General features: G+C 44.9%; 2 protein-coding genes across 13 annotated transcripts in view; one reads left to right on the top strand and one right to left on the bottom strand.

Annotated features, from left to right (window-relative positions):
* Window positions 1-1,855: 1,855 nt before the first annotated feature.
* On the top strand, window positions 1,856-5,261 carry Stbd1 (starch binding domain 1). The gene is made up of 2 exons (NM_001013988.1): window positions 1,856-2,137; window positions 3,610-5,261. Exons 1-2 carry the CDS (start codon window positions 1,912-1,914, stop codon window positions 4,383-4,385), a joined length of 1,002 nt encoding a protein of 333 aa, NP_001014010.1. The 5' UTR covers window positions 1,856-1,911; the 3' UTR covers window positions 4,386-5,261.
* Window positions 5,262-7,133: 1,872 nt separating this feature from the next.
* Window positions 7,134-25,569, bottom strand: part of Ccdc158 (coiled-coil domain containing 158) — a 57,441-nt gene continuing 39,005 nt past the window's right edge. For 7 of the 12 annotated variants that reach the window (XM_039092662.2, XM_039092663.2, XM_039092666.2 and 4 more), the window contains 9 exons: window positions 24,764-24,856; window positions 23,576-23,701; window positions 22,808-22,950; window positions 20,403-20,462; window positions 17,851-17,910; window positions 14,653-14,720; window positions 10,521-10,679; window positions 8,465-8,564; window positions 7,134-7,334 (listed from right to left, as the gene is read on the bottom strand). In XM_039092662.2, coding sequence (XP_038948590.1) covers window positions 7,214-7,334; window positions 8,465-8,564; window positions 10,521-10,679; window positions 14,653-14,720; window positions 17,851-17,910; window positions 20,403-20,462; window positions 22,808-22,950; window positions 23,576-23,701; window positions 24,764-24,856 — 930 coding nt within the window. In that variant the 3' untranslated portion in view covers window positions 7,134-7,213. Of the gene's footprint in view, window positions 7,335-8,464; window positions 8,573-10,520; window positions 10,680-14,652; window positions 14,721-17,850; window positions 17,911-20,402; window positions 20,463-22,807; window positions 22,951-23,575; window positions 23,702-24,763; window positions 24,857-25,569 lie in introns of all 12 variants that reach the window. The other 5 variants (XM_039092669.2, XM_063273741.1, XM_063273742.1 and 2 more) reach the window with 2 other exon arrangements.

The raw sequence follows: 25,569 nt of genomic DNA, 5'->3' as shown, positions 1-25,569 counted from the left end.
ATCCGGCAGCTCGGCCTTTCTCCTCTACTTCTGCTTCTCTGGATTATCTGTGTGTTTCTCCTCTTCCACCTCTCCTTCGTCTATATCTTTCTGACTATCTACCTATCTTCTTGGCTTGGGTCTTAAATTATTTACATTTTTAAATTAATTTTAAGCATATTTTGATCATATTCTTTCCTCTCAGTTCATCCCAGAGCCTTCTTGTCTTCTTACCCACCTGACTTCATGTTCTCCACCTTCCCTTTCTCAAGAAAGAAAACAAAAACAAAACAAAACAAAACAAAAAACCGAATATCAACAAAGAAAGAAAATTAATAAGACCAAAAAAATAAATCAAACAAAACAAAAAGTACACACACACACAAAACAAACAAACAAACAAAACATGGAGCCTGTGTGTGTTGACTCCTGGCATGTGGCTGATATACCCAGTGAGACTCCATTGGAGAAAACTGATTTTCCCCTCCATCAGGTATCAGTTGTTGCAAGCAGCTTCTTGGTTAGAAGTGGGACTTGGCGCTCACACACACACCCCACCCCACCCCCACCCCTGCTCAGTGCTTGGATTCAGTCTGGTTCTGGCTTATGCAGGTGTTGTTCAAGCTGTTTAAATCTCTGTACGTGCACGAGTGCATGGAGTCCTGTTGTGCCTGCAAGGCACTGTCTCCTTGGAGTCACCCACCACCCCTGGCTTCCTCCTTCCACCGTCCACCTCCTCTTCACTTAGATCCTTAAGCCTTGAGGGGAGGGATTCAATAAAGGGATTCATCCCGTTTAGGACTGAGTACTCCAAGTGGGTCTTGGTGCGGCTTCTCTGACGAGGGCTGAGTGATGCTCTTTGTACAGGTAAAGCAGTATCCATTTGAATATTAAGCAAGTTAATAATAAAGCAGGAGTCACTGTGTTGCTCTATTTCCTACCTATCTACCTACTACTCCCTTAGGAACTGCAGCCTATGCCAAGAGAAGAGCAACCCACCGGGCAGTCCCTGTCAAGAGATGCTGTGTGATCTTTTATGATCTCAGGGATCCAGCAAGGAGCACTGTTGAGAGATCGATCCTCCCAGAGGGAGCCATGTTAGCAATAATTGCGAGGCATATACTTTCCAGCTGTGGCCTCAGCAACAGAATGTGCGTTATGTGTTTAAGGGAACGACTCCAGGTCTGAAGTAAAAAGTCCTGGCTCATTACCCTGAAGTAGGTGTGCACATCGGTGCACAGCAGTGTGATCTAATTCTTCTCTCACAGGGCTTCTGCTGTGTGAGGATCGATTTAAATTTATCACAAAACCACTTTGAATATATGACGCTGTGATAAAGGGTCGCTGCTTTGTTAATATTTACTTGAAGGGATTCCATCCCCGGGGAATATCCAATTCAGCGGGGTGGGCGTGCATTGTGCTGCAGCGAGCTCCACAGAAAGAGATAGGAGGAAAAGGCTTGTTGATGCAGGCTGTAACTCACAACTTGAGACGCAAGAAGAGTTTGAGACAGCCTAAAGACTTCTAGTCTGGAAGCCTCTGCGCCCTCCTCACGACCCTCACCCTCTCCACCCCTGATTCTGCTAACGCTCCAGCAAGAGCCCTGGGCACCGAGCCTTCACCAGCCTCGGAGCTCCGGGCACCCCCACACCCCCGGCCTCGCTCGGCGCTGTGCGCAACCGGGCTCTTCTGGCATGGGATAGAGTGGAGTGAGACCAGGAGCACCGATGAGAGTAGGCGATCGCGGGTTGAGGAGGCCGGAGGCGGGTCGAGCGGGTCGGGAGGCGGGGCCGGGAAAGTTCGCGGCGGCCGCGGAGGGCTGGGCTGGCCGCCACCGAACCGTAAAAGGCTGGGGCGGGCGGGGTGGGTGTGGCCGTGCGGGGTGAGTTGAGCCGTGCACCGGGACTCTTATTCTCCCGCAGCCTCTCAGCCATGGGCGCCGTCTGGTCAGCCCTGCTGGTCGGCGGGGGTCTGGCCGGAGCGCTCATCCTGTGGCTGTTGCGGGGTGACTCTGGGGCCCCGGGGAAAGACGGGGGTGCGGAGCCGCTGAAAGACGCACCTCCAGGGGAGGCTGCGGCCCCGGGAGGCGGTCCGGGTGGTGGTGGCAGTGGCGGCCTGAGCCCTGAACCTTCCGATCGGGAGCTGGTCTCCAAAGCAGGTACTCTTCCTCCTCTCGAGCCAGTTGTTTTCACGTTCCCCGGGGAAGGGGAAATGAAAGGCACCTGGAGCTGTGCGGGTGGGTTCTGGTGGACCAGCTTCCCCGACCCCGAACTGAACCCTCTTCAGTCCTCATCGCGTTCCGGGGCTGTCCTGTCCTGGAGTAGCCAGGCGGGTCCTCCGGAGGCCGCGCCCAACTCCTGCGGCCTCAGCGAGCACGGTCCTCCGCCTGGCCGCGCTTGGCGCAGTGCACACGAGGCTGGCTTGAGGGGCATCTCACAACAATTTCAGTTTCTGATAGAGCAGGGAGGGACACCCTCTGAGTTCCAGTCCTGACATACCACACCCCTCTTTAGATCTGGGGCTCATGAGCGTTGAGCACTCACGTCTACATCTGGACAGTCCTTCTTAGACTTGGGTCACGAAGGCCACTGTAGCTAGTAAGGCTGTGCGCTGGCCGCGTGAACACTTAAAACAGCCCAGGGTGGTGGCCTACGAGGGAATCCAACTCATGAGAATTGTCACCTAAGTTTAAACCGTCATTTTGGAGATCCTGCAGCAGGCAATCAGTGCGCACTGGCATAAACCCTTAGCTCCTGTGCCCTTTGCCAGCTGCCTGGCAGAACTTATTTTTAGTGGTCATTTGTAGCTACTCCGTGAAAAACCTTTCCTACTGCTCATCTGTTTTCTTCAGAAAATTGGGAATTCAGAGTAATAGTTGTTGACACCTCACTTCAAAGCTCACCCTTAAAAAGAGGCAAAAATGTAGCAAGAGTTCTCCCAACCCCTTGCTGATTTATGGTTTTAGGGTGTTTGGGCTTGTAGGAGAGGTAGCCAGGAAGGAAGCAGGTTTTTAGAGGACTTGGATGTATGCTTTTAAGAACAGTTGTCATAACTGTGTGTACTTATAAAGGGGAGAAAAATCTCGTGCTTGTTGAATGAAGACTTTCTTTTTCCCTTAACACCCCTTCCCCCCCAATTCTGCTCAGTATTCCTCACAGACTGCTCTGTTGCTATGCCCTCCTGTTAGCTGGAGCTGGCCCCCACGTCTTACATTCACTTTGAGGGAGTTCAGATGTCCTCTCTGGTGCAAGGGAGCCATGTAATCCCTTGTTCCACAGAAGCCATCGGCATGTTTGGCTGGGCCTTGTGCTAAGTTCCTGCCCTAACCCTTGGACAGCATTTTTTTTTTTTAAATGACAGAGCCAAGTGGTTTAACTCTGGATACCTGCCAGCATGGTCTGGACTGTGGGAGACTTTGCAACTTGCCATTTCATTCTCTCTCATGGTGTTCACTGGGACTCCTGAGTTTGATTTTGATCGTTGGCTCTACACGTGTGCTCTTAGAGCAGGAATGGGAATGTGCAAATAGGTACAAACAGGGCCTTGAACTGCACCTAGAAAGACAACAGCAACCAGTTTCCTGAAGTTTCCTTTGGAACCACCTAATGTTACTGCACTCTCCTTTCTTAGAGCATCTTCGAGAGAGCAATGGACATTTGATTTCTGAGAGCAAAGATCTTGGTAACCTGACGGAAGCACAGAGACTGCAGAATGTTGGCAATGCCAGAGAATATGTTCCTGTGGGAAAGGTCCCAGATACACACTCCAGAGCTAACTCTGAAACGTCAAGAAATCAAAGCCCAGAATCTCGTGTAGGCGAATGGAGACTCCCCAAAGGACACGAAACAGCTGTTAAAGTAGCGGGCAGTGTGGCTGAGAAGCTGCCCTCCAGCAGCCCGCTCATGGACAGAGCTGAAGCAGCCAGCCTTGCACAGTCGGCAGGCCACGAGGACTGGGAAGTGGTGTCTAGGCACTCGTCTTGGGGGAGTGTTGGTTTGGGTGGCAGTCTTGAGGCTTCTAGGTTAAGTCTAAATCAGGGAATGGACGAGAGCAGAAACAGTCTTGTGGGAGGGGGCTGGGAGGTAGATGGGAAGGTGGTGTCTGTGAAACCTCGGCAGGTCAGCATCCAGTTCAAGGTGCACTACAGCACAAGCACTGACGTGCAGTTCATTGCAGTAACTGGAGACCACGAGAGTCTCGGGGGATGGAACACATACATCCCACTCCACTACTGCAAGGATGGGCTCTGGTCTCATTCCGTCTTCCTGCCTGCGGACACAGTGGTAGAGTGGAAGTTTGTGTTGGTAGAGAATAAGGAAGTTACTCGCTGGGAAGAATGCAGCAATAGACGCCTACAGACTGGCCATGAGGATAAAGTGGTTCATGGGTGGTGGGGGATTCACTGACTCGGCTTTCAGAGCATCCAAGAGGCTGCAGCAGAACTCGGAAGAGGCTAAGGCTGTAGAGCACAGCGTAGTTTAAAGGCGGTGTTATTCTAATTGTAGCCATCACGGTTCCTTCAGATTTGCTAGTGTGGCTTTTGTCCAAAATGTAGGAAGATGTATGCATGCAGATAATGCTTCCTGTAGGCTGGCAGTTGTCCCTTGTTGTATCGACTGGCTTGTGCTGACACATCATGACTTGAGGGATCGAGCATCCTGGGTAGTTGCTTTGGCTATGCCTGAGGTGTGGACTACATATGGGCAAGGAGAAACTAACCAACTGCAAGGGTAAAAGGCAGCCCTTAGGAGCTCTTAGACTAGGAAGATTACAAACCTCATCATACACAGCTAAAGCAACACTGTTTACACTGATGATGGCATCATAGGGAACTGTGACCAGTAAGTGAAACTCCGAGGCTCCCCGTTAGTCTCTTTTTAACTGCTGAGGAGAGGTGGGACATAGCAGCTGTGTCTGTCTTAGTGGTTGGCAGCCCTGTTGAGAGTTGGGCATCCAAGAAGCAGAGCCTGAGGGATTGGGGTGTGAGATGCTGAGGCTTGAAGGGTATAGTTCTTTAGGAGCGAGAGTAGCAGGGCCAAGTCTGAGGCACCCCTCCCTTACCCACAGTGCCCCGGTCAGACGGTCTTTGCCCACTGCCCTGCCCCACTCGAGGTCTCAGCAAATGGACTGCCCCAGAGACCTTTTCCATCTGTTAACTCTTCACTCTCCTGACTAAATACCTATATAGGACCATGGTACAGAAGATTGTCTGTGCTCGGAGAAGAAATAGTTAAGCTTTAAGTTATGACTGAATAAATAAATCCCAAGTTTTACTATCTTTATTCAATGTCTCAGTTATTTGTCTCAATTTTAGCACTATAACCTAGATATAAAATAACTATTTTACATATAGAGAAAAGCAAGCCTCAAAAGTTATAGCAGATGCCATATGGGGAGTCTTTTCCTTCCCCTGGAGAAAGTTTTAAATTTTTTTTTTAATTTTTGGAGAAAGTCTTAAATATTTTTAAAAACTTTGCTTAGAAGGGGGTTTTTGAGGTGGAGTTTCTTGCAACATAGGCTTAGCCAAGGATGCCCTGAAACTGGTCCACCTGCCTACACTTTTCAATCCTGGAATTACGGGCATGTGCCGCCTTATCCAGTTCTATGCAAGCGCTCCCCAACTGAGCTACAGGCAAGCTTTGCTGTTTTCAAACAGGGGAGCCCAGACTGGCCTGGCACTCCCTAGATAGCTAAGGATAACCTTTCACAGCTGATTCTCCACCTTAAACGAGCAAACAAAGCTCGTTAGTCCAGATTCACTGAACGCAGCATCAGGACATCTGTTTGGAGGCTTTGGGCTCTCAGCAGTTTTGAGCCGAAACCCATGCGTTCTGCTTATGGATCTCGCAATGAGATCCACACAAGACACTGGCCATTAATTCACAAAGTTCAAGCATCCCTATGAAGTAAAACAATTTAAATAAGAGTCTCTAGAATTCTATTTATAGTTGCCTGATGAAATTTAAGTTAACCTTTCATTAAAGCCCATTGACTTAAAAAATGATGGGGCTGGAGAGATGGTTCAGTGGTGGTTAAGGGCACTGGCTGCTCTTCCAGAGGTCCTGAGTTCAATTAAAATTGTTTTGAAACAAACAAAGAAGCCATGCTATGTATATACACTTCTGTCATTTATAATTAAATGCAAATCTGTTTCAATGGTTGTTTGATAACTTTGTTGAGAGCAGCACAGGGCTCCCCTGAGAGAGCACGTACACCCTCCTCAGAGCCCCTGCTGGCTGCTTTGTCAGTCAGCGGTATCAGGTCTTCTGGGCAGCATCTTCCTTCCTTGTAGAGTCCTTCAGACCCCCTTCTGCCTGTGGTGCCACCTTGAGGGCCCTCCCCATCCATGGCATCCAGTCTGTGGGAGGAAAATAACTTGAGAAAACTCCACAGATTCAGTATTCACACTCAGACCTGAAGGTAGCCCACAGCTCTGTTCATTCCGCCTGTGGGAACTGGCTAGGTGACCGTCTGTAGAGGTGAGGGATGGACATGGGGCTGCAACTTGGCCTCCAGCTAAGCAGTGTGTCTCCATGACAACGGTGTACTTGGAAGTGGGAGAACACATTTTGGGAACATTAACCCTGCCACATTGTCTCTAATATTTGGCACAAGTGGAACTCTTACCTATCTGTCCTTGCCTCAGTAGATTTGGTTTGCATACAAATACTCCCAGTTTATTAAAATTTAATCAAGGTAGACTGTATTAATTCAATGTAGAAGTTACCTACTCATTTGTTAAAGAGTAACAAAGTATTTTCTTTCTTTAGTTTATGCAAGAAAGAGATTTCTAAGTTTTGATTGGGGGCACCAAAGTTTTGTTGATTACTGATATTGACAGAACAAACACTGAGTTCAAGGTCACCAAAAAAGGCTGGTGTTTGTCCAGCATGCTGGAGTTTGTCCTTCTGTTCTTGGCTCTGCACCCCTTTACACCATCTGAACATGTTCCCCTGGCTCCTGAAACTCAGAATTTGTTAAAGCAGGAAAAAAATGACTCTACTACCTCAGAACCAGTAAAATAATTTAAAACAATTATACCACCATGCTAGAATTAGCATAAATTAATATAATATATGAATACTCTCAAATCTAACTGAAAGTGTTCTAAGTTTTACTGTGAGAGCATTCAAGAAGTTTATTTCAAAATAGTGTACAGGACAGGGTATCTTTTATTAAATTTCACATAAAAAGAAAAAAGTTTGCAGGGCACTAATTATAAAGAACACCACGATCAATCGTATGTCAGCTCTTTGTAGACAGCAGGCAAGCAACTCATCATTTCAGTAACATCTTTTCCTGGTCTTTCACTTTCTGAATTCTCTTCTCTTGATTTCTGATCATTGAAGACATTGCTGAAATATCAATAAAAGGAAGTTAGATTATAAAGTCAACTCAGGTTTTGAACCCCTTCACTCACCTTCAAGGATGAGCTGTCAGCCTGCAGAACAGACCCACTCTGACCTGAGGTGCATTCAGTGCACTCCCATAACTAAGGTAACAGCCTCCAGGAAGCAGGGCCAGATAACAGGGCATAAATCAAGCACCTCAGGGAGGTAACAGAAGAAAGCCTTCTGTCCTTCCATCTCTGGGGCCAAAATCCATGACTGTCAGTAGTTTGGGGAGCTTCTCTGTGCTCCTGTGCGCACGCACACAAGTGGAGATACCTGTATGGTTTTGGCTTCTGCTCGTGCTGGGGACTAAACTCACAGTCTTATGCGCGCAGGGACATCTCAACATCAAGTTCCACCTGCAGCCCTGTAGTTTCAGTTTTGATAAATTCTGCCAAAAACCTCCGAAGACATTTGTTCAGAATGTCAAGTGCCTTCTTGCCAGGCATTGCCTCTGGCCCAAGGCACCATCCTATGAGACAGATGCCGCATGTCTCCCAAACAAACAGATGCCTCTGGGGTGGCATAAGCAGGATGAACTCAGAAAGTGTGGATGTAAGAGGGACCCCAAAACAATCTATGTTCTTTTAAAAAAACCCTCACAATAATACTGGCAGTGCAAAATGTTTTCTTACTGCTCAGAGAGAGCTGGGCTAACACAACTCACTTGAGACTTTCTTTAACAGCAATGTCCTGTGACCTCAGTATGTTAAAGGATGTAGGCCTCCGCGTCAGAAATAGCAAGCGTCAAGCCTCAGCTCTACGGTTCACTGCGTGACATGGGACTTACTGTGTCCTCATTTTCTTTGAGAATGATGATAGAACCCACACTCCCATGCGGTGTGAAGGCTGCATGAAGGCAAGAAGAGCATCAGGAGGCCAGGGGCTGACTGCACATGTGGGAGTCGCTGATGGATGCCGGCTGGCGGGTATAGTAACATGTTTACAGTCAGTCTGCAAACGTCTTGTATGTGCATGTATGTGTCTATCTGTGAGTTTCCCCGCTGCTGGGACTGAACCCAGGGCTTTGTTAGCTAGACAAGTGCTCTGTCCCTGAGCTACCTCCCAGCCGTGGGGACCTCTGCATACTGTACCTTGGTTCTTCAGCTGTAAGTCTTCTACCAGGGTTTGCAAACTTTCCAGTCTGTTCTGCAGTTTTCGGCATGTTTTTCCTGTTGTTTCTAGTGACGGAGACTGTGAATCTATTAGAAAATTGCTTAGATGTGATATTAAAAGTCTATTTAATATTTCTTTTATAAATCTTCAAATTACACGTTAAACAACTTTTCTTTCTTTTTTTTTTTTCTTTTTTTTTTCGGAGCTGGGGACCGAACCCAGGGCCTTGTGCTTGCTAGGCAAGCGCTCTACCACTGAGCTAAATCCCCAACCCTAAACAACTTTTCTTATGAAACATTTAAAACATTATTTTAAAATGAAAAGGTTTCCTACTTAATTAGAGCAATACTAGCTTATTTGATTTTGTTTCAAGTCAATTTGATTTACTATTATTCAACTACATAGTTTAAGCAAACTCATGAGAAGAAATTACAATATACTGTATGGGTCATCTAGACACCAAACCCTACGAGTACTTCCTAACTGGGGGCTTCCAGTGTGCGCCTGTCACCTGAGTGTGGCTGGTCTGTGTGGTGGGAAAGGGCTGTAGGCATGCTGACACCGCACAGGGACTCTACGATGTGGTGGCACCAACTGACAAGGGCCCAGAGGCACCAAAGCTGACTCTACTAGGTGTGTGAAGTTCTATCAATTTCTGAAAATACTTAGCAGGCAAATGGATCTCAGGCCCCAACTAGATGAATACTTTTGAAAACATTTTTATTGACTTACTTTTTATTCCAAAGTACCTTTCATTGTAAATATAGTATTAAAGATAATTGTCTAAATGTTTTCCAGTACAAGAGGATGAACAACAGTATCTTAGGAATCTCTGAACAAAAAGAATACAGAGCGCGATCAGGTCCTTGGTGAGGACCTGAACTAGGGACTGTCCTATCACGGCAATGCTATGGCTCTACCCTCTGCTCTGGACCACTCTTGGCAGGTCCTTCCACCTGCCTGTGCTCTGCTTGCTGTCTTTCACTATTACTATGTAGCCTCAAACGGGGTGTCACTGAGTAGCCAGGGATAGCTGGGGTTGCTATGGATTGCAGGCCTCTGACTTTGGAGACCTCCTTTCTGTGTCCTGAATGATGACCCAAAGAACTTAGTGACAAAGACAGAGTGGAATGCATAAAACAGTAAACAATGAAACATGCTCATATGTGATTAGGTTTTGATTTTTATACATTTTTAGGATCCAGAAATATGTATGGCATAGACTATCAAATGTCTAAGATGCTTGACTCTGACACCCTTTGTGTGGCTGATTTCTTATCAATGGGAATGGCTCACAGGGTGATGGATTGGTTTTGGTCACTGCTGTATAGAATGAGAGACATTTCAAGTACAATTCATCTCATAGGTAACTCACATATTTTAAGGCACTTAGTACAAATCAAATTGTTTTTTATTTCTTTTACAAAACAAAAAGTGAACTTAAAAGATTTGATGAGGGCTGGAGAGATGGCTCAGTGGTTAAGAGCACTGTCTGTTCTTCCAGAGGTCCTGAGTCCAAATCCCAGCAACCACATGGTGGCTCACAACCATCTGTAATGAGATCTGGTGCCCTCTTCTGGTGTGTCTGAAGACAGCTACAGTGTACTTATATATAATAAATAAATCTTTAAAAAAAAAAGATTTGATGAGATTTTTAAAAAGTTTGTATAACAGCCATTTACACTTAAAAAGATGCTGGCTGAAGGAAATCCCTATTTTAACTAAGCAAAAGTGGAAATCCCCAGCACTTAGACACGGAGTATCATAAAGTTATAAAACTAACAGAGAACAGCAACAAAAACCAAGGAGAAGGTTCACTGTTCATGTCACGCAAGAGTAAAATGCGTTTACATATGACATCTAAGTCTTTATTGTACCAAGGCCTGAGTGAGTAGACACGGTAGCTGTCTCATTTAAACACCGCATCACTTACAGCGCCAACTGCAGGCTGCATGGGTGTGAGTGTGCAGAACCGCACCAGCCCCGGGATTAGGAAATCAACCAGCCCCATCCGAAATAGCAGAGCCGCCTTACCTTTTGCCGAGTTGGATGAATGAACAGGCTTGGCAGACCGGTACTGCGGTGTGGAGCCCACCGACTCCTCGGCTGAGCTCGTGAGGAGGGAGTGCACTGGAGACTTTTTAGGAGAGGAATTGAATGAACGAGAAGCTGAAATTTTCACAGATGGACTTGCTAAAATTGCATAAGGACAAAGGTAAAAAGAACTAGTTAAAAACAGTGACTGCATTATAAAGAAACACCCCCCTCCCCCAGTGACAGGGATGGGAGGAAAATTCAGGTTAGAATTTTAAAGATTTATTTATTTATTTTATGTATATGAATACACCTAGCTGTCTTCAGACACATAAGAAGAGGGCATCAGGTCCCATGACAGATGGTTGTGAGCCACCATGTGGTTGCTGGGAATTGAACTCAGAACCTCTGGAAGTGCAGTCAGTGTTCTTAACCGCTGAGCCATCTCTCCAGCCCAAGGTTAGAACTTTAAACATGGTTGTAAGAATGGTTGTACCTTATGTGGTGGGTTAATCTCAGCTAACTTGATTAAGTTAACTAGATTGAGAGACATCTAGAAAACTGGTAGAGTATATTTCTGAGTTGTTTGTGAGGGAGGGAGTTTCTGGCGACAAGTGGCATTTACATGTACAAACTGGATGAGGGAAGACCCACCTTATACATGGGTAGCACTGTCATTGGGCTAAGTCCAGCTGGAACAGAAAGTGGTACAGAAGCTCGTCCGTGGGTACTAGTTTAATTCTTCTCGGGGAGTTTGGTTTTGATACTGCCCTCGTCTGCAGATGTCAGGGCCCAGCATCCCACCCGTGGGAGTAGGCTCAACGGGTAACTCTCTAGCCTCAGCCTCACACTGGGGTGGAATCATTGCCTCTCTTGCTGAACCTTCAAGATTCTTAGCTAAGCAACTCTTCTTCCTGCTGTTCACTTGCAGATGGCCTTTGTAGGACTCCCGAGCCTCTGATCATAAATATCAATCTATAGTTATATAAGCATCATATGGTTTTGTTCCTCTGGAGAAACCTGGCTTAGGAATGAGAATGTGCAGAGCCCTGATATCCAGAGGTCTCACTTCAGATAAGATCCACTACTGATTTGATCAAACTGATTTGTCAAATCACTTAGCTGTCTACAAAAACAAACAAACAAAAAATGAATTTTGTCTTGAAGAAGGTAATCTCGATCTGAGTCTGAACCCAGTATCATGAGATAAAAACTAACCAGGGGTAAGGAGAAAAGATGATGTGGGAGAAAACCAAGAGAGGAAAAGCAAGCAGGAGATAACTGGGCCAGAGGGAGGCCACACAACGGAGCTGAGGCTTCCACTGATTCAAACCACATGACATCGAACACCACGTGTTCTACTCGTAAAAATGGATATATTGGTAAGAACTGCTAAAACAAGCAAGAAAACAAAGGCAAAAATATCACAGCTATGGCCAAGAGGGAAAAGGCATACAACATTAAATTTACAGCTGACTTCTTAGTAGATACAGCAGAAACCCTAAGTGGGAAAAATTACCCACATTGGTAAAAATGTGGTGAAAAGAATCCTAACCTGGAATTCTATGCTCAATAATCCCTCAAATGAGGATGAAATACACAGTCTCAGGATCTGGGAAAATTTATTACCCTCAGACATACATTAAAAGCATTAAGTAAAATTAAACTAGTTAGAAAGTATAGAACCAAGACGTCAGCATATCACAGTGAATATTAATTAAACAGGAAAATACAAATAACCTGTCCTGAGCCAGGTGTGGTGGCACACACCTTTAATCTGAGAGCTTGGGAGGCAGAAGCAAGTCGAACTCTGTGAGTTTGAGGCCAGCTTGATCTTCATATTGAGTTACAGGACAGCCAGGGCTACATAGAGAAACCCTATCTCAAATAACAAAACAAAGCAAAAACAAATAAACAAATCCTATCTTGTTTGGTTTTTGTCAGCTTGACAGAGCTAGAGTCATCTGAGAGGAAGGAACCACAGTTGAGGACAGGCCTCCATCAGACTGACCTGTGGGCAAGCCTGTGGTACATTTTCTTGACTGATGATTGATGTGGGAGGGCCTAGCTCACTGTGGGTGATGTCACCCCTTGACGAATGATTCTGGGTGCTCTAAGAAAGCAGGTGGAGGACTGGAGAGATGGCTCAGTGGTTAAGAGCACTGACTGTGGGGCTGGGGATTTAGCTCAGTGGTAGAGCGCTTGCCTAGCAAGCGCAAGGCCCTGGGTTCGGTCCCCAGCTCTGAAAAAAAAAAAAAAAAAAAAAAAGAGAGAGCACTGACTGCTCTTCCTGAGGTCCTGAGTTCAATTCCCAGCAACCACATGGTGGCTCACAACCATCTGTAATGGAATCCGATGCCCTCTTCTGGTGTGTCTGAAGACAGCTACAGTGCACTCATATACATAAAATAAATAAATCTTTAAAAAAGAAAGCAGGTGGTACTCCATGAGGATAAAGCCAGTAAGCCCCACTCCTTCCTAGCCTCTGCTTCAGCTCCTGCCCTGGCCGACTCCCTTTGATGACGGGCTGTGTTGCAGAACTGTAAACCAAATCCTTTCTTCTCCAGGTTCTTTCTGTAAGCCATGTGTTGTCACAGGACAGACAGTTAGCTAAGACCTAACAACCATGTGACAATGAATGTGCACTACATCAATTGTTGAAAGCTGAAGGATACTGAGTGGGGTTAAAGTGTTCGATGGTATTCAGAATATATGAGAAGGCAACTATTCTCTTAGAGCAATCCAATTGGGCAAGAGCATTGCTGTCAAGTCTTGACTCATCATTAAAGTAACAGTGACAAAGGGCTGGAGAAATAGCTCCATTGGTAAATACTTGTTATGCAAACAAGAGTGCCTGAGTTTGATGGTGTGGCCCATGTCAAAAAGTGGTAGCATGAGTTGGAAATCTTAGTGCTTGCCATGCAAAGAAAGGAGGATTCCTGGGACTGCTGGCTAGCCAGCCTAGCCTAACTTGTGAGTTTCAGGAGGTGAAAAGCTCTGTTCCCTAAAGCAAGATGGACAGCATCCTGGGGAATGATACTCAGGGTTGATCTCAGATCTCATCTCTCTCTCAACACACACACACACACACACACACACACACACACACACACACACACACACAATGTTTTAACTATATTAACATTCTTCTATAAATGAAGCTCTTCTCACATAGTACTGGCCAGACTTACAGCCCTGTTTTCATTCAGTAACTGTGACTGTCATTCTTTCCCAATTGTTTCCTCTTCTGTAAGTCAAATTATGTTTACTGTCGTGCCTTTGCCTTTGCTTCCTAAGGCGTCTAATGTGCTGTCTATAATTTGTCTTCCTAGTGAAGTTTGCTTTCTGTAATTTGTTCTTTGGCTGCAATTTAAGTCATTCTCTGTAATGTTTTTATTCTTCTTTCCCACTCTGAGTCTGAGTTATGCGACTTCTAAACAGAGTCTGTTCTTCTGGTCCCTCTGCCTCTTGTTTTTATGGGAATCACTTTGTACTTCACTGGGAATGACATGGAGAGCTGTGGTTCTCCCTTTATCCCAGCCATTCAATAAGCATTTATTCCGCATCTGCTGGGCGTCAGGAAGGCTCTAAACACTCAGGTATAGCAGGAAGGGAAAGACTACAGGGTTATTTCCCAGGCTATGGCACACGCTAACAACATGAATTAGTAAGTTACATGACATGCTCAGGGATGATGTGTAATTGAAGTAGGAAAGGTCAGGGGGACTGGAAAGTGTGGGAATGTTATGATTTTTTTTTAAAAAAATAAATGATGAGACTTAAGGGTTTCTGGGAAAGTGACATTTGAACATTACTTCAAAGAATCTGGGGCTGTTGGTTGGGGCTGGGGATTTAGCTCAGTGGTAGAGCGCTTACCTAGGAAGCGCAAGGCCCTGGGTTCGGTCCCCAGCTCCGAAAAAAAGAACCAAAAAAAAAAAAAAAAAGAATCTGGGGCTGTTGGCAGTGTTGGTGCAAGAGCCCTAACGGGCAGACAGCCTAGCAGGTTTGACTAACAGTTCAAGGTGGGGAGAACTGAACAGGAGCTGAGTTACTGAGGGCTTAACCACTGCTGTGACTTTGGCTTTCTTCTCTCAGAAGTGAGGCCCCCCTGCACATTCCACTGAAAACTCACCTGTAGATGTGAACGTGAAGCAGCTAGACGGATCTTCCAGGTCTCCTGGATGCAGTGCGACTGGCTCTCTTTAAACATAAGAACAGTGCGCAGGTTACTCTTGACTGTCAGTCAATTGGCAGCCATTTCAATCTAACTGGAGTGAGAAACCATGGGAGATTATCAGGGAGTACAGCTGGGGCAGGGCATCTCTGGCGTTTCTGGAGAGAATGGGGTGTGGAGGCTCTGTGAAAGAAGCTGAGGGAAGAGGAGGAGCCTAGTCATGGGGAGTAGGCCACTGGAGGCTTGTCTTTAACGGTCCCTTCCAGTGTTTTCCCCATGGTCTATTTTCCTTTCTTCCATGAGATAAACAGTTTTTCTCTGCCACTTACTGTTGTGGTTTGCCCTGGAGTTATCTGTATTTTGATGCTAAGCACAGTACTAAGATATATGGAGCAATGGAAGCCATTGTAGGCAAATATGATGGCTTGAAATAGAAACATAAGACGCCCAATCGTAACCGTAAGCTGTAAGGTTCCCACTGTAGTGGGAAAGCCAAAATCACATTATGGTTTTGTATTCAGTACTCAAGAATAATTGTTCCCCCTTTTTGAAACAGGGTCTCTAGCCTAAGCTACTCTACAGTTCCCTATGTAGCTGAGGATAACCTTGAACTTTTGACCTTCCTGCCCACACCTGCTGAGTTCTGGGATTATAGGTATGCACCCCAGCCCATTCCCTAGAATCATATTAATAGAATCTTGGTTAGAAATTTTATTTTTGTATAATAAAGATTACAAATACAAATAATTTTCTCATATATTGTATAAGTTGCTATTTTAATCACTCGTTTACCAACAAGGAAAGCAGCTGAGTGCGACAGCACACACCTGTAATCCCTGCCCTTGGGAGGCTAAGCTTGGCCATCTGAGTTCCAGGCCAGCCAGCACTACATGGCAAACAAGTGACCAGAAAGGAAACAGAAGAAACCAAAGAGAGTTAACAAGAACTCAGCATTAATAATCCAAGGTTACAAAACTCTAAGGTACAGTCAGACCGTAGATGGAAAGAGGCCTGGTCCTGAAGGGCTCAGCTCCTCTGGGTGACTGGCACGGGGATGTTACTAGCTTAGTTTCACTGTGTAAGTGTTGTATTCAGAGACATCATTGTGCATGATACAGAGTAAAGAGAGAGGTAACTTAAGGAGTTTCTGGATGTTACTCTGTCAGTTCCGAAGGCTGCCAGAGTAGGCCAGATGGCTCAGCAGGGAAAAGTGCTTGTACTGGCCTTGATGGTCTGAGCTCAGTCCCTCGTCATACAGTGCAGCAAGAGAACAGGCTCCCACAGATTGTTTCTCTGACCTCCACCCATGCGCTGTGGTACATGCGTGCACACGCACTCACACATATTCAATAAAGGGGAAGATTTCTAAAGGAAAAAGTCCTGGTCTCTGAAAAGCCTCAGTGGAGTCCCTGGGAAGCCCTACTGACAGTTGGTTATCACAATACATTTGATGCAAACGTAGATGAGAGAATCTAGGTGGCTTTGGCTATACTAGTCATTCGATGTAAAATTATATCTTTTCAGTGACTTTTCTATAATAAAATGAGTATTGACAATTTCATTATTGAAAGACACTCTACAGTGGAGCTTCGTACCTGGGGAAGTAACTCTGCTCTGTGCCTGTGACTGGCTTCCTCCCAGGCAGCTCAGGGAAGGCCCCAGAGGCAGGACACAGTAGTGGCTACAAACTTGTGCTTTGAAGCCAAAAAGGCTCAAGTTCAAAGTGGCCTTCAGAGATAACAAACTGAATGCCTCCAGCAAGTGGCTTACACAATCCCGTTTTCTTTATTTCTACCCTAAAAGGAGGAAGATAATAGCTACCACATATACTAGATAAACAAAATGAGATAATCCTAAAGCAACTAGGAAACAGGAGGGATGGAATTATAATATGGTTATTATTCATAGATACAGTGCAGTGCTATACATCAACGAAAGAAAATCAATACATCCTTTCTGTTTAGATGAAAAGACAAGAGCTAGAAGGATTCAATTATTGTATTGGGATTAAGGATCAGAAACAGTATTTAGGATGCTGTCTTGATTCATGCACTGAAAAGTATTTACTGAAAGGTTTTGGGTAGGCATTGTGCTCAAGTGCTGAGGACACAGGGATGACTAAGCCCATTCAGAGTTAACTATTGCTGTCACCAAACACCAGGACCAAAGCAACTTAGGGAGGAAAGACTTTATTCAGCTTACACTTCTACACCACAGTTGTTCACCAAAGGAAGTCAGGACAGGAAGTCAGACAAGGCAGAGACCTGTAGTAGGAGCTAATGTGGAGGCCATGAAGAGGTACTGTTTACTGGCTTGCTCTTCATGGCTTGCTCAGCCTGCTCTCTTATGGAAGCCAGGACTACAGTCCAGGATTGACAACACCCACAATAGGCTGGGCCCTTCCCCCTCAACCACTAATTAAGAAATGCCCCACATGCTTGCCTACAATCAGATCTCATGGAGTCATTTTCTCAATTGAGGCTCCCTCCTCTCTGATGACTCTCTACCTTGTGTCAAGTTGACAAAACTAGCCAGTACAGTAACTAAAATTCAAGCAGTTCTGAGTATGTAATCATTTTCATATTCCTTTTTTATTCTTCTCTCATACAATAATACATCCCAACCACAGTTTCCTCTCCCTTCACCCCCATCTCCCAAGGGTCCACTCCCTACCTCCAGTCTCCCCTAGATCCACTCCTCCTTCATTTCCCTTCAGAAAAGAGCAGGCCTCTTAGAGATATCAACTGAACATGGTGTAACAAGCCCTAGTATCAGGGCTGGGTGAGGCAACCCAGTAGGAGGAAAAGGATCTCAAGAGCAGGTGAGCGAGGCAGAGACACCCCCATTCTCCCTGTTAGGAGTCCCACAGAAAACATGTCCATGCTCTTAAGAAAGATATAAAGATGGTTTATATTTTTATGGGTCATGAAAACAAAAAGGATTAAAGTAAGGATTTTCTATAAGTTATTCTATAAACAGACATTATAATTTTATGCAACCAAAGGGTTAGGACTGAAGTCTGTTTGCTTATATATTCCAAGGGCCTAGGACAGCATGTTTGGTACATTACAGAGTTCATGGTTTTTAAATCAGTGAACAGAACAAAACGGGCGGGGCATTTTACAGGCAGGGGCAGGCAGTGAACTCATTCCTCACCTGCTGAGAGTCTCACTGGATTTGCTGCCTTCGGTGGACTCCCTCAAGGAGTTGTTGCTTCTGTTGGTGGGAAAGAGGACAACAGGAATTAAAGAGACAATGTTATCAGGCTGGGCACAGCAGCCAGGCGCCTAATCCCAGCCCTCAGAAGGCAGAGGCAAGCCAATCTCTGGGCGTTCCAGGCCATCTTGGCCTACATAGTGAGTTGTAGGTCAGCCAGGGCTAAATAGTAAAACCCTGTCTTAAAAACCAAAACAAAACCAAAACCACAAAAAAAAAAAAAAATAGGATGTCATTTTCTTTTCTTTTTTTTTTTTTTTTTTTTTTGGTTCTTTTTTTCGGAGCTGGGGACCGAACCCAGGGCCTTGCGCTTCCTAGGTAAGCGCTCTACCACTGAGCTAAATCCCCAGCCCCAGGATGTCATTTTCTTATTGATATAATAAAAATCTGTAAGAGAAATGGTTTATTCTTTAGTGAGGAAGGGTGCTGGGAATTGAACCCAGGGCTGTGTGTGAGAACAAGCTTCTCCCCAAGGACAACTTATTGTTATACTGATAGCTAGATCATCAAGTGTTAGCTTTATGATATAATTCATTTTCATTTGAGCACTGATTTGGGTCTGATACAGATTGAAAAGAGTGAGGTTGGAGCGCTGGCTCTTCTGGGAGAGAATGCTAAGTCAAAAGGGAGAGAGCTGTGAGATGCTCTTCTGGACCAGGCTGGCTGCAAGTCTGACAACATGAGTCTGATCCCCAGAGTCTGATGGAGAGACTGGATTCCTACAGATTGGCTTGTGGTACTTGGGGACTAAAGACAGCTTAACTTAGTACAGTGCTTGCCCGTCATGTACAAAGCTCTGGGTTTGATCACCAGAAGCATGTAAACTGGGAGCATGGTCTGTGCTGTAATCCTAGCAATCAGACAGTGGAGGCAGGAGGATTAGGAGTTCATTCAAGATCACCCATTCCTGGCTGTACATAAGATTTTAAAAAAGGGGTGGTGGTGATGGTGGACAATCTAGTTAGATTCTAGCACTGTACAGCAGTACAGGGTGTGACTTAGGGTTATCGTTGCTGTGAGGAAACACCATGCCCAAAAGCATCTGAGGGAAGGAGTTTATTTTGCTGATACTTTCACATCACAGTTTCACATCACTCAAGAAATTCAGGGCAGGAACTCAAGGTAGAAACCTAGAGGAAGGAACTGAAGCAGAACCCTAGAGAAATCCTTCTCACTGGCTTGCTCTTTATGGCCCGCTCTGCCTGCTTTCTTAAACAACTTAGGACCACCAGCCTAGGAATGCTGCCGCTCGCTGTGGGCTCAGCCTCCCATCAATCATCCTTCATGACAATACCACATAGGCTTGCCTACAGCACAGTTTCAGGGGGGCCATTTCTTAACTGCACTTTCCTCTTCTCAAGCAACTCTAGGGTGTATTAGGTTGACTAAATTGACTAAACTAGCCAGCATAGACTTGTTGCTAGAAGTCAGAGAGTTTTCAATGCCAGACTGGGAGATCAGTGTTCATTGTACCAGGCAGTGATGAGAAAGGATTTTTAAAGCAATGAGTTTTGTGTCTTCTCTGAACAACAAACTTTTAGACTTTTTTTTCTTTTTCCTTTTACTCACATTGCTCTCAGGAATTGTCCTTTTTAGAGTTTTATAGAATGTTGTAAGTTTTCATTTTTTTAAATTATTTCCTTTAGAATTCAGCTATTCAATTGATGAATATAGGATTACCTTTAGTACAAGTCTCACAATCTTACATTGATGCTGTTGTAACTTCCTTCAAAGTTACAAAAGACACGTAAATACATGTAAATGTATAGAAAGTCCTTCAGTACCAATAGTTCATGTGGCTAAATATCAGTGCTTTTAGCTGGATGCTGAATGTCCTCCTAAGTCCCGTGAGCTAAATGCAGGCGTAAGGCTTGGTGCCCAGCTCGGAACCACTGGAAGGCAGTGGGGCCTTCAGGTGTGGGCAGTACTTGAGTCACCGTGAGTGACATGCAAGGGAACTGGGATTCCTCTCTCTCTCTCTCTCTCTCTCTCTCTCTCTCTCTCTCTCTCTCCCTCCCTCCCTCCCTCCTCTCTCTCTCTCTCTCTCTCTCTCTCTCTCTCTCTCTCTCTCTCTCTCTCTCTCTCTCTCTCTCCTCAGCAATGAGGTGAGCAGCCTGCCTCATAATTACACAGCTTTACTGTTGCCATCTGACACCCTCAACAGGCTCCCAAAGCAATGGCAAAGCCTGATTATGGGCTGGGACCTCAAGCTTTGTTCTTATAAGTTTCTCTCAGGCAGTGTGCTAGCTGAAGCTCACAGTCAGCAAGATTTAAAATAAGCAAAAAAGAAAAGAAAATGCTTTCAGTTCACTCCTAGAACCTTGGCGTCCTTTTTAGGGCTAAGCAGTGTAATAGCTTTCCTTCTCTGAAGCCAATAGGCACTCAGGTTCCATGAAAACTATTCAAACAGACAACCAGCCGGCTTCCCAAATTGCCAGGCCATAGAACACATGCCTGTACAATGAATCAGACCAAGAGTCTGATATTCTTACCTGTGGCAGAGCTCTGATCTCAGGCTTGAGTCAGTGATGCAGTCCCTTACTCTGTCTTCTCTGTGGAGACAGACAGAACCCAGCTGAATTAAGCATGTGCATTTCTGGATTTGTCTTAGACAATCACCTACTCACTTATTTTGATTTTTCTCTAAGCTGTGTATCTCCACTATGTCTTAGGCATCCAAGCAAGTCTACCAAGAGCCAGCTAGTTCTGGATTTCAGCTCAGACCATGCTTTCTTCCATGGGTTTGTTTTTGGTGTTTAGCTTGTTGTTTGAACAGGATGGAGGTGTCATAGCACTGACTGGCCTGGAACTCACCATGTAAACCAGGCTGGCCCCAAACTTGCAACAATCCTCCTGCCTCTACTCCACAGGCACTGGACTAGGATTCCAGGCACACACCACTACACAGGTTTTCTTCCAGGCATTCCTCAGCATTAGGGAGAAGTCAGACTTTAGTGACAGGGCCATTTGGAGGATTACAGAAAATTCACCCGAATTATCACCAAATACATTTGTTTGAGGCAGTCCCAAGTTCAAGGCCACTGGGCAGCAGTGATGGAAACTAACTGGGGAGGCCATGGTAACCCTCTGCACCATTAGTGCTCAGGACAGGGCTTGTGACATTCTCTTGGTGTCATAAGAGGAAGGTCAATCCATGCTGAAATGTATTCATCTGTGAAATCACCTTACAGCACTGTCCTGGCACAGGGTCTATTAGAGTTACAAGAAAAATGACCGTGACCAGCTAGGTGTGGAAGCACATGCATGCCTGGAGTCCTCACAGTCTGGATGTGGAGGCAGGAGGATCAAGAGTTCAAAGCCTGAGGACTGAACCCAGGGCCTTGCACTTGCTAGGCAAGCGCTCTACCACTGAGCTAAATCCCCACCCCCAAGACTCTGTTTTTATAAAAAGCTGTATGTGGTACTGCACCCTTTAATCCCAGCACTAAGGAGGCAGAGGCAGGCAGATTACTGTGAGTTTGAGGGTAGCCAGGTTTACACAGTGAATTCCAGCACAGCCAGGGTTATACAGTGACCCTGCCTTATTCCCACACACACAGAAAAAAAAAGTTCTGCAAGTCAAAGGATTCTTTGCTGGAATAGCCAACAGAACAGTTCTGATGCTATGTGCCAGAGGTAATGCAGTATGATACATGGCCGGTATACTACTGATGCTTTACTGTTATTACTAGCCATTGTGTAAGTCCAGCTAATGCCAGCATTTAGATTAACTATACATTCTCAGAACATCTTAAGGAACTGGAGGTGAGTTACACAGAGATATTCAGAAAATTTTACTTTCAGATATTTGCCTAAAAAAACACTTCAATTTACAAAAATAATCTTAGCACCAACATGGATACCATGTGAAATGTTTAACATAAGTTTATCTAAATGGCAATGGAAATCCCCCTGAGAAGCACCCAGGAGTCTCACTGGTCTGTAGATATGGGCAAGGCGGAGCTGGTGAACTGACTGAATCTGTTTTGGATGGGACTTATTACTTTGATGTAAGCCATTGTCAAGAATAGCCAGAGACCTGACTTTTGCTATTAGCTTATTCCTCGAGTGCTCCTAGTCCCCAGTGCTACACAGGTCTAGCCTCACAACAGACTGTGTCGCACACAAATCAGCCCTTTGGGATTTGTTTCTCTAGATTGTGAGTCTGACAAATAAATGCTGTCCCACCTTGTATCGTCATGCTTTTTCCACATGCTTTGGAGGGACCAAAGGTGACCACCATGTGAGAAGTCAGGCAGAGCAGCCATAGGCCGCTTCTCCAGGCAGGAGATTAGCAATGCAACTAAAGCTGGGGGCAGTTCTGAGTTGCTGAACAAGGAGAAGGTAACTGAGCAAGGGAAGTTGAGGAAAGATTCAGGGTGCTGAACTAAGAGTATTGGGAAGGAAGGGCAGGCTAGCTCCGGGAGACTAGAAGAGCCCAGCAATTGAGCCAATAAGGCAGGTTGAAAAATAACCGTGTGTGTGTGTGTGTGTGTGTGTGTGTGTGTGTGTGTGTGTGTGTGTGTGCGCTCGCGCACGCATGCACGTGTGTGATCCTCAGACCTGATGGGGCTGGCAGCACGGTCTTCGCAACACCACCTTCTCACAGTTGGTGGAGTGTGGTACTCAGGTAAGATAATGGATGTGAAATCTCTGGGGAATCATAAATTAGCACAAATAACACTGACTGACACCATGCACAGGTCACTATCTGGACTGAATGAACATTCTTTTGCTCTCGGGGACTGGCCTCTTTGCTTTTGTCTAATCTCTCCACCTTCACACTTCTTCAGTTGTCTAATCCTTGCCCTCCCAAAAGGAGCACGTGGACAACCTAATGGCGGCACACTCCTGGGAGGAGCTTTGCCTGAGCGCGCAGCCTTCCAGCGGCACCTACAGTGCACCAAGAGATGGGGTCTCCTCCTCGGTCTTGCTCAGGGGCATGGCCGGCTCCTCATTGATCACACTTCTCAGCTCCTGCAGAAGCTGCTTCAGGTCCCTCGTCGGGTCCTCCTTCAGTGTGTTGGTTTTTAAAGAGTGCTGGTTAAAGCAACACACACATCTGCACATTAGATTTTTTTATAAAATTAGTGTAGTTGCTAAACAGAAGCTCGGGAAAAGGAGAATAAATGACAATTTATTTTGCAGTACACAAGTCCATTTCAACTACTAGTCATTTGGTTAGCACCCAACTTTTATTTAAATAGTATTTGCAGTGGTTCTGATGATCCTGTCGCCATGTTAAAGACAGGACTTTTAAAAGTAAAAGTTTGATTATTAGAACTGATGGATGGAACAAGTATTTCTTTTTTAAGAGTTAGAGCTGGCTACCAATTATAAGGAATTTGTACATTTTCAGAGAAAGCCTGAATTATACTGTCTATTTTTGAAAGAATAAAAAGTTCTGCATATAATGCAATTAAAAATACTTTAATATTTTTGTTATCATTAATCCCAATGCCTATTTCATTTTGTCTTTTCTAAGAAAATAATTAATAGTGAAGAAAATAATTTTTTCAATCTGGATTCCTAGAAATTGTATACATCTAAGAGCTAGTCATTGGAATGCTAGCTATGAACATTACTTTTGAAGGTGACTTTCCCCACCTTAAGTCACGCCTATCTTTTGTCATTCATTTCATGGAGTACAGGATTGGTTACTAACGTGAGACAGGAAGCTGGCCGTAGACTGGGAGGATGGTACGTTGGAATGAGACCGAGCTACAGAGGCTGGCTGGAGAAGGCGAGGTTTCATTGAAGAATTAGAGGTGTATCCAGGGCCCTGAAGTTCCTACAAATAATGCAGATGTGAGCAAGGTGATACCAGCCCACAGCCTCAAAGAACTGCGAAGTCAAAGTCACTTTTCAATTTCACAGGCAAACCTATTATTAAAACTTTACAATAATGATCAACTTAAGCGATACAAAATAAAAAATATACATTTCTGTATAAAAGCACTGTTCTTAAGAAAAGATGTTTCGGGGCTGGGGAGGTAGCTCAGTGGTTAAGAGCACTGACTGCTCTTCCAGAGGTTCTGTGTTCAATTCCCAGCAACCACATGATGGTTCACAATCATCTGTAATGGGATCTGATGCCCTTTTCTGGTGTGTCTGGAGACAGCTATAGTGTACTCATATACATAAAATAAATAAATAAATCTTTAAAAGAAAAGATGTTTCGTCCTGTAGATTATTCCACAAACAAGCTAAGCATTGATCCCTTGGGTCTCTGTATTTACTCAGCATCCTAGTGTGTAAAACTCTCCCCTTAGGTATTCAAGGCAGGTACTTGTGGGACGCTGTTCTACTTGATTATTGTCTAGTAGGACTAACATGTGATGTCTCAATGTTCTCTTACATCACAAGTGTGGACACATGGAGAAGTAACACCTCCACAGACTTCATAAGTGCTAGCAGCAGACTATGTGGAAACAGTATTTTAAGATAAAATATGCAGGGACCCGGGGTTGGCTCAGATGGTGAAGGACTTGTGTGCAAGCCTAAGGACTTGGACCCCAGTACTCATGCAATGAGTCAAGTGTCTGTGACCCTGGTGCACAGAGGTAGAGAGATGGGGTCCTGGGGCCCTGCTGGTTGGCCTGCCTGACCTAACTAGTGGGGTAGTGACTGAGAAGGAGCTAACATGGACCTCTGGACTCTACAGTGATCACTTAAAAACACACAAATATGTTTGCACACACACACTCTCTCTCTCTCTCTCTCTCTCTCTCTCTCTCACACACACACACACACACACACACACACACACACACACTGTATGTAAAGAAAATATCAACATGCCAAGCATAGGCCTCTTTTCTGCTTAAACTATGTATTATGAAAACACCCTTACTTTCACATCCAAAGTGTGCTGAAGTTTTAGACGCACTGACTCCTGTTCCTGGCGCTGTATTATATCTTGACACTCTGCAAACTGCAAAGATGCCTACAATCGAGCAACAAGTGGTTTATCCCCCATTCTTTACACACTTTGAATTCATTAACCTTTAATATAATTTTCAACACTTCAAGGAAAACCATCTATCCCGGCACACTGTATTCTAGTTATCCATGTATCTGTTGCATCCAGGCATGTGGCCAATACTATCCAGTGCACACACAGCATATATGTAGTTAATTAGTATGAATGCACGAACTAAGGATGAAATGGGCAAAAAAGCTTTATTAAAGCATGAACTTTATATCTGGGCTCAGAGGTGCTAACCTAGAATTCTAGGACATAGGAGGCAAAGGCAGAAAAATCAGTAGTTCACTGTCACCTTGGGCTATATTATATAGCAAGATTGGGGCCACATTCAAAAATCCAAAACTACAACTGAATTCAGAATAGCACGGTTTAGGAAACATGGCTGGCACAGTCAGATCATGGAGTATTTTACCTAACCACAAAGGTCTGGCTTCTTACGAATTAATGATTGGTTTTGATACTGTTAGGTTTTCAGGGTTTCTACGTTATAGGAAGACAGATTTACCCCTGTGTAACAATGATAACAGTGCCAGGCCCTTCTCCTTTCAGTTGTCTTCTACCCAACCTTTCCAGACCCAACAAGGTGTCAGATATTAGCACTATCATTTTATTAACATTTAAGAGACTATATTCCCCCTAAAGTGTTGATCATTTTTGATGCTAAGTTCGAT

This window comes from Rattus norvegicus, chromosome 14, assembly GCF_036323735.1.
Source record: "Rattus norvegicus strain BN/NHsdMcwi chromosome 14, GRCr8, whole genome shotgun sequence".
Lineage (NCBI taxonomy): Eukaryota > Metazoa > Chordata > Mammalia > Rodentia > Muridae > Rattus > Rattus norvegicus.
This window is presented reverse-complemented; position numbering and strand designations above follow the sequence as displayed.

Bases quoted from the DNA above. Each gene is read 5' to 3' on its own strand.
- Stbd1 (NM_001013988.1), top strand. From the start codon at position 1,912: ATGGGCGCCGTCTGGTCAGCCCTGCTGGTCGGCGGGGGTCTGGCCGGA. The intron at 2,138-3,609 runs GTACTCTTCCTC...CTCCTTTCTTAG, and splicing joins GGAGCTGGTCTCCAAAGCAG to AGCATCTTCGAGAGAGCAAT.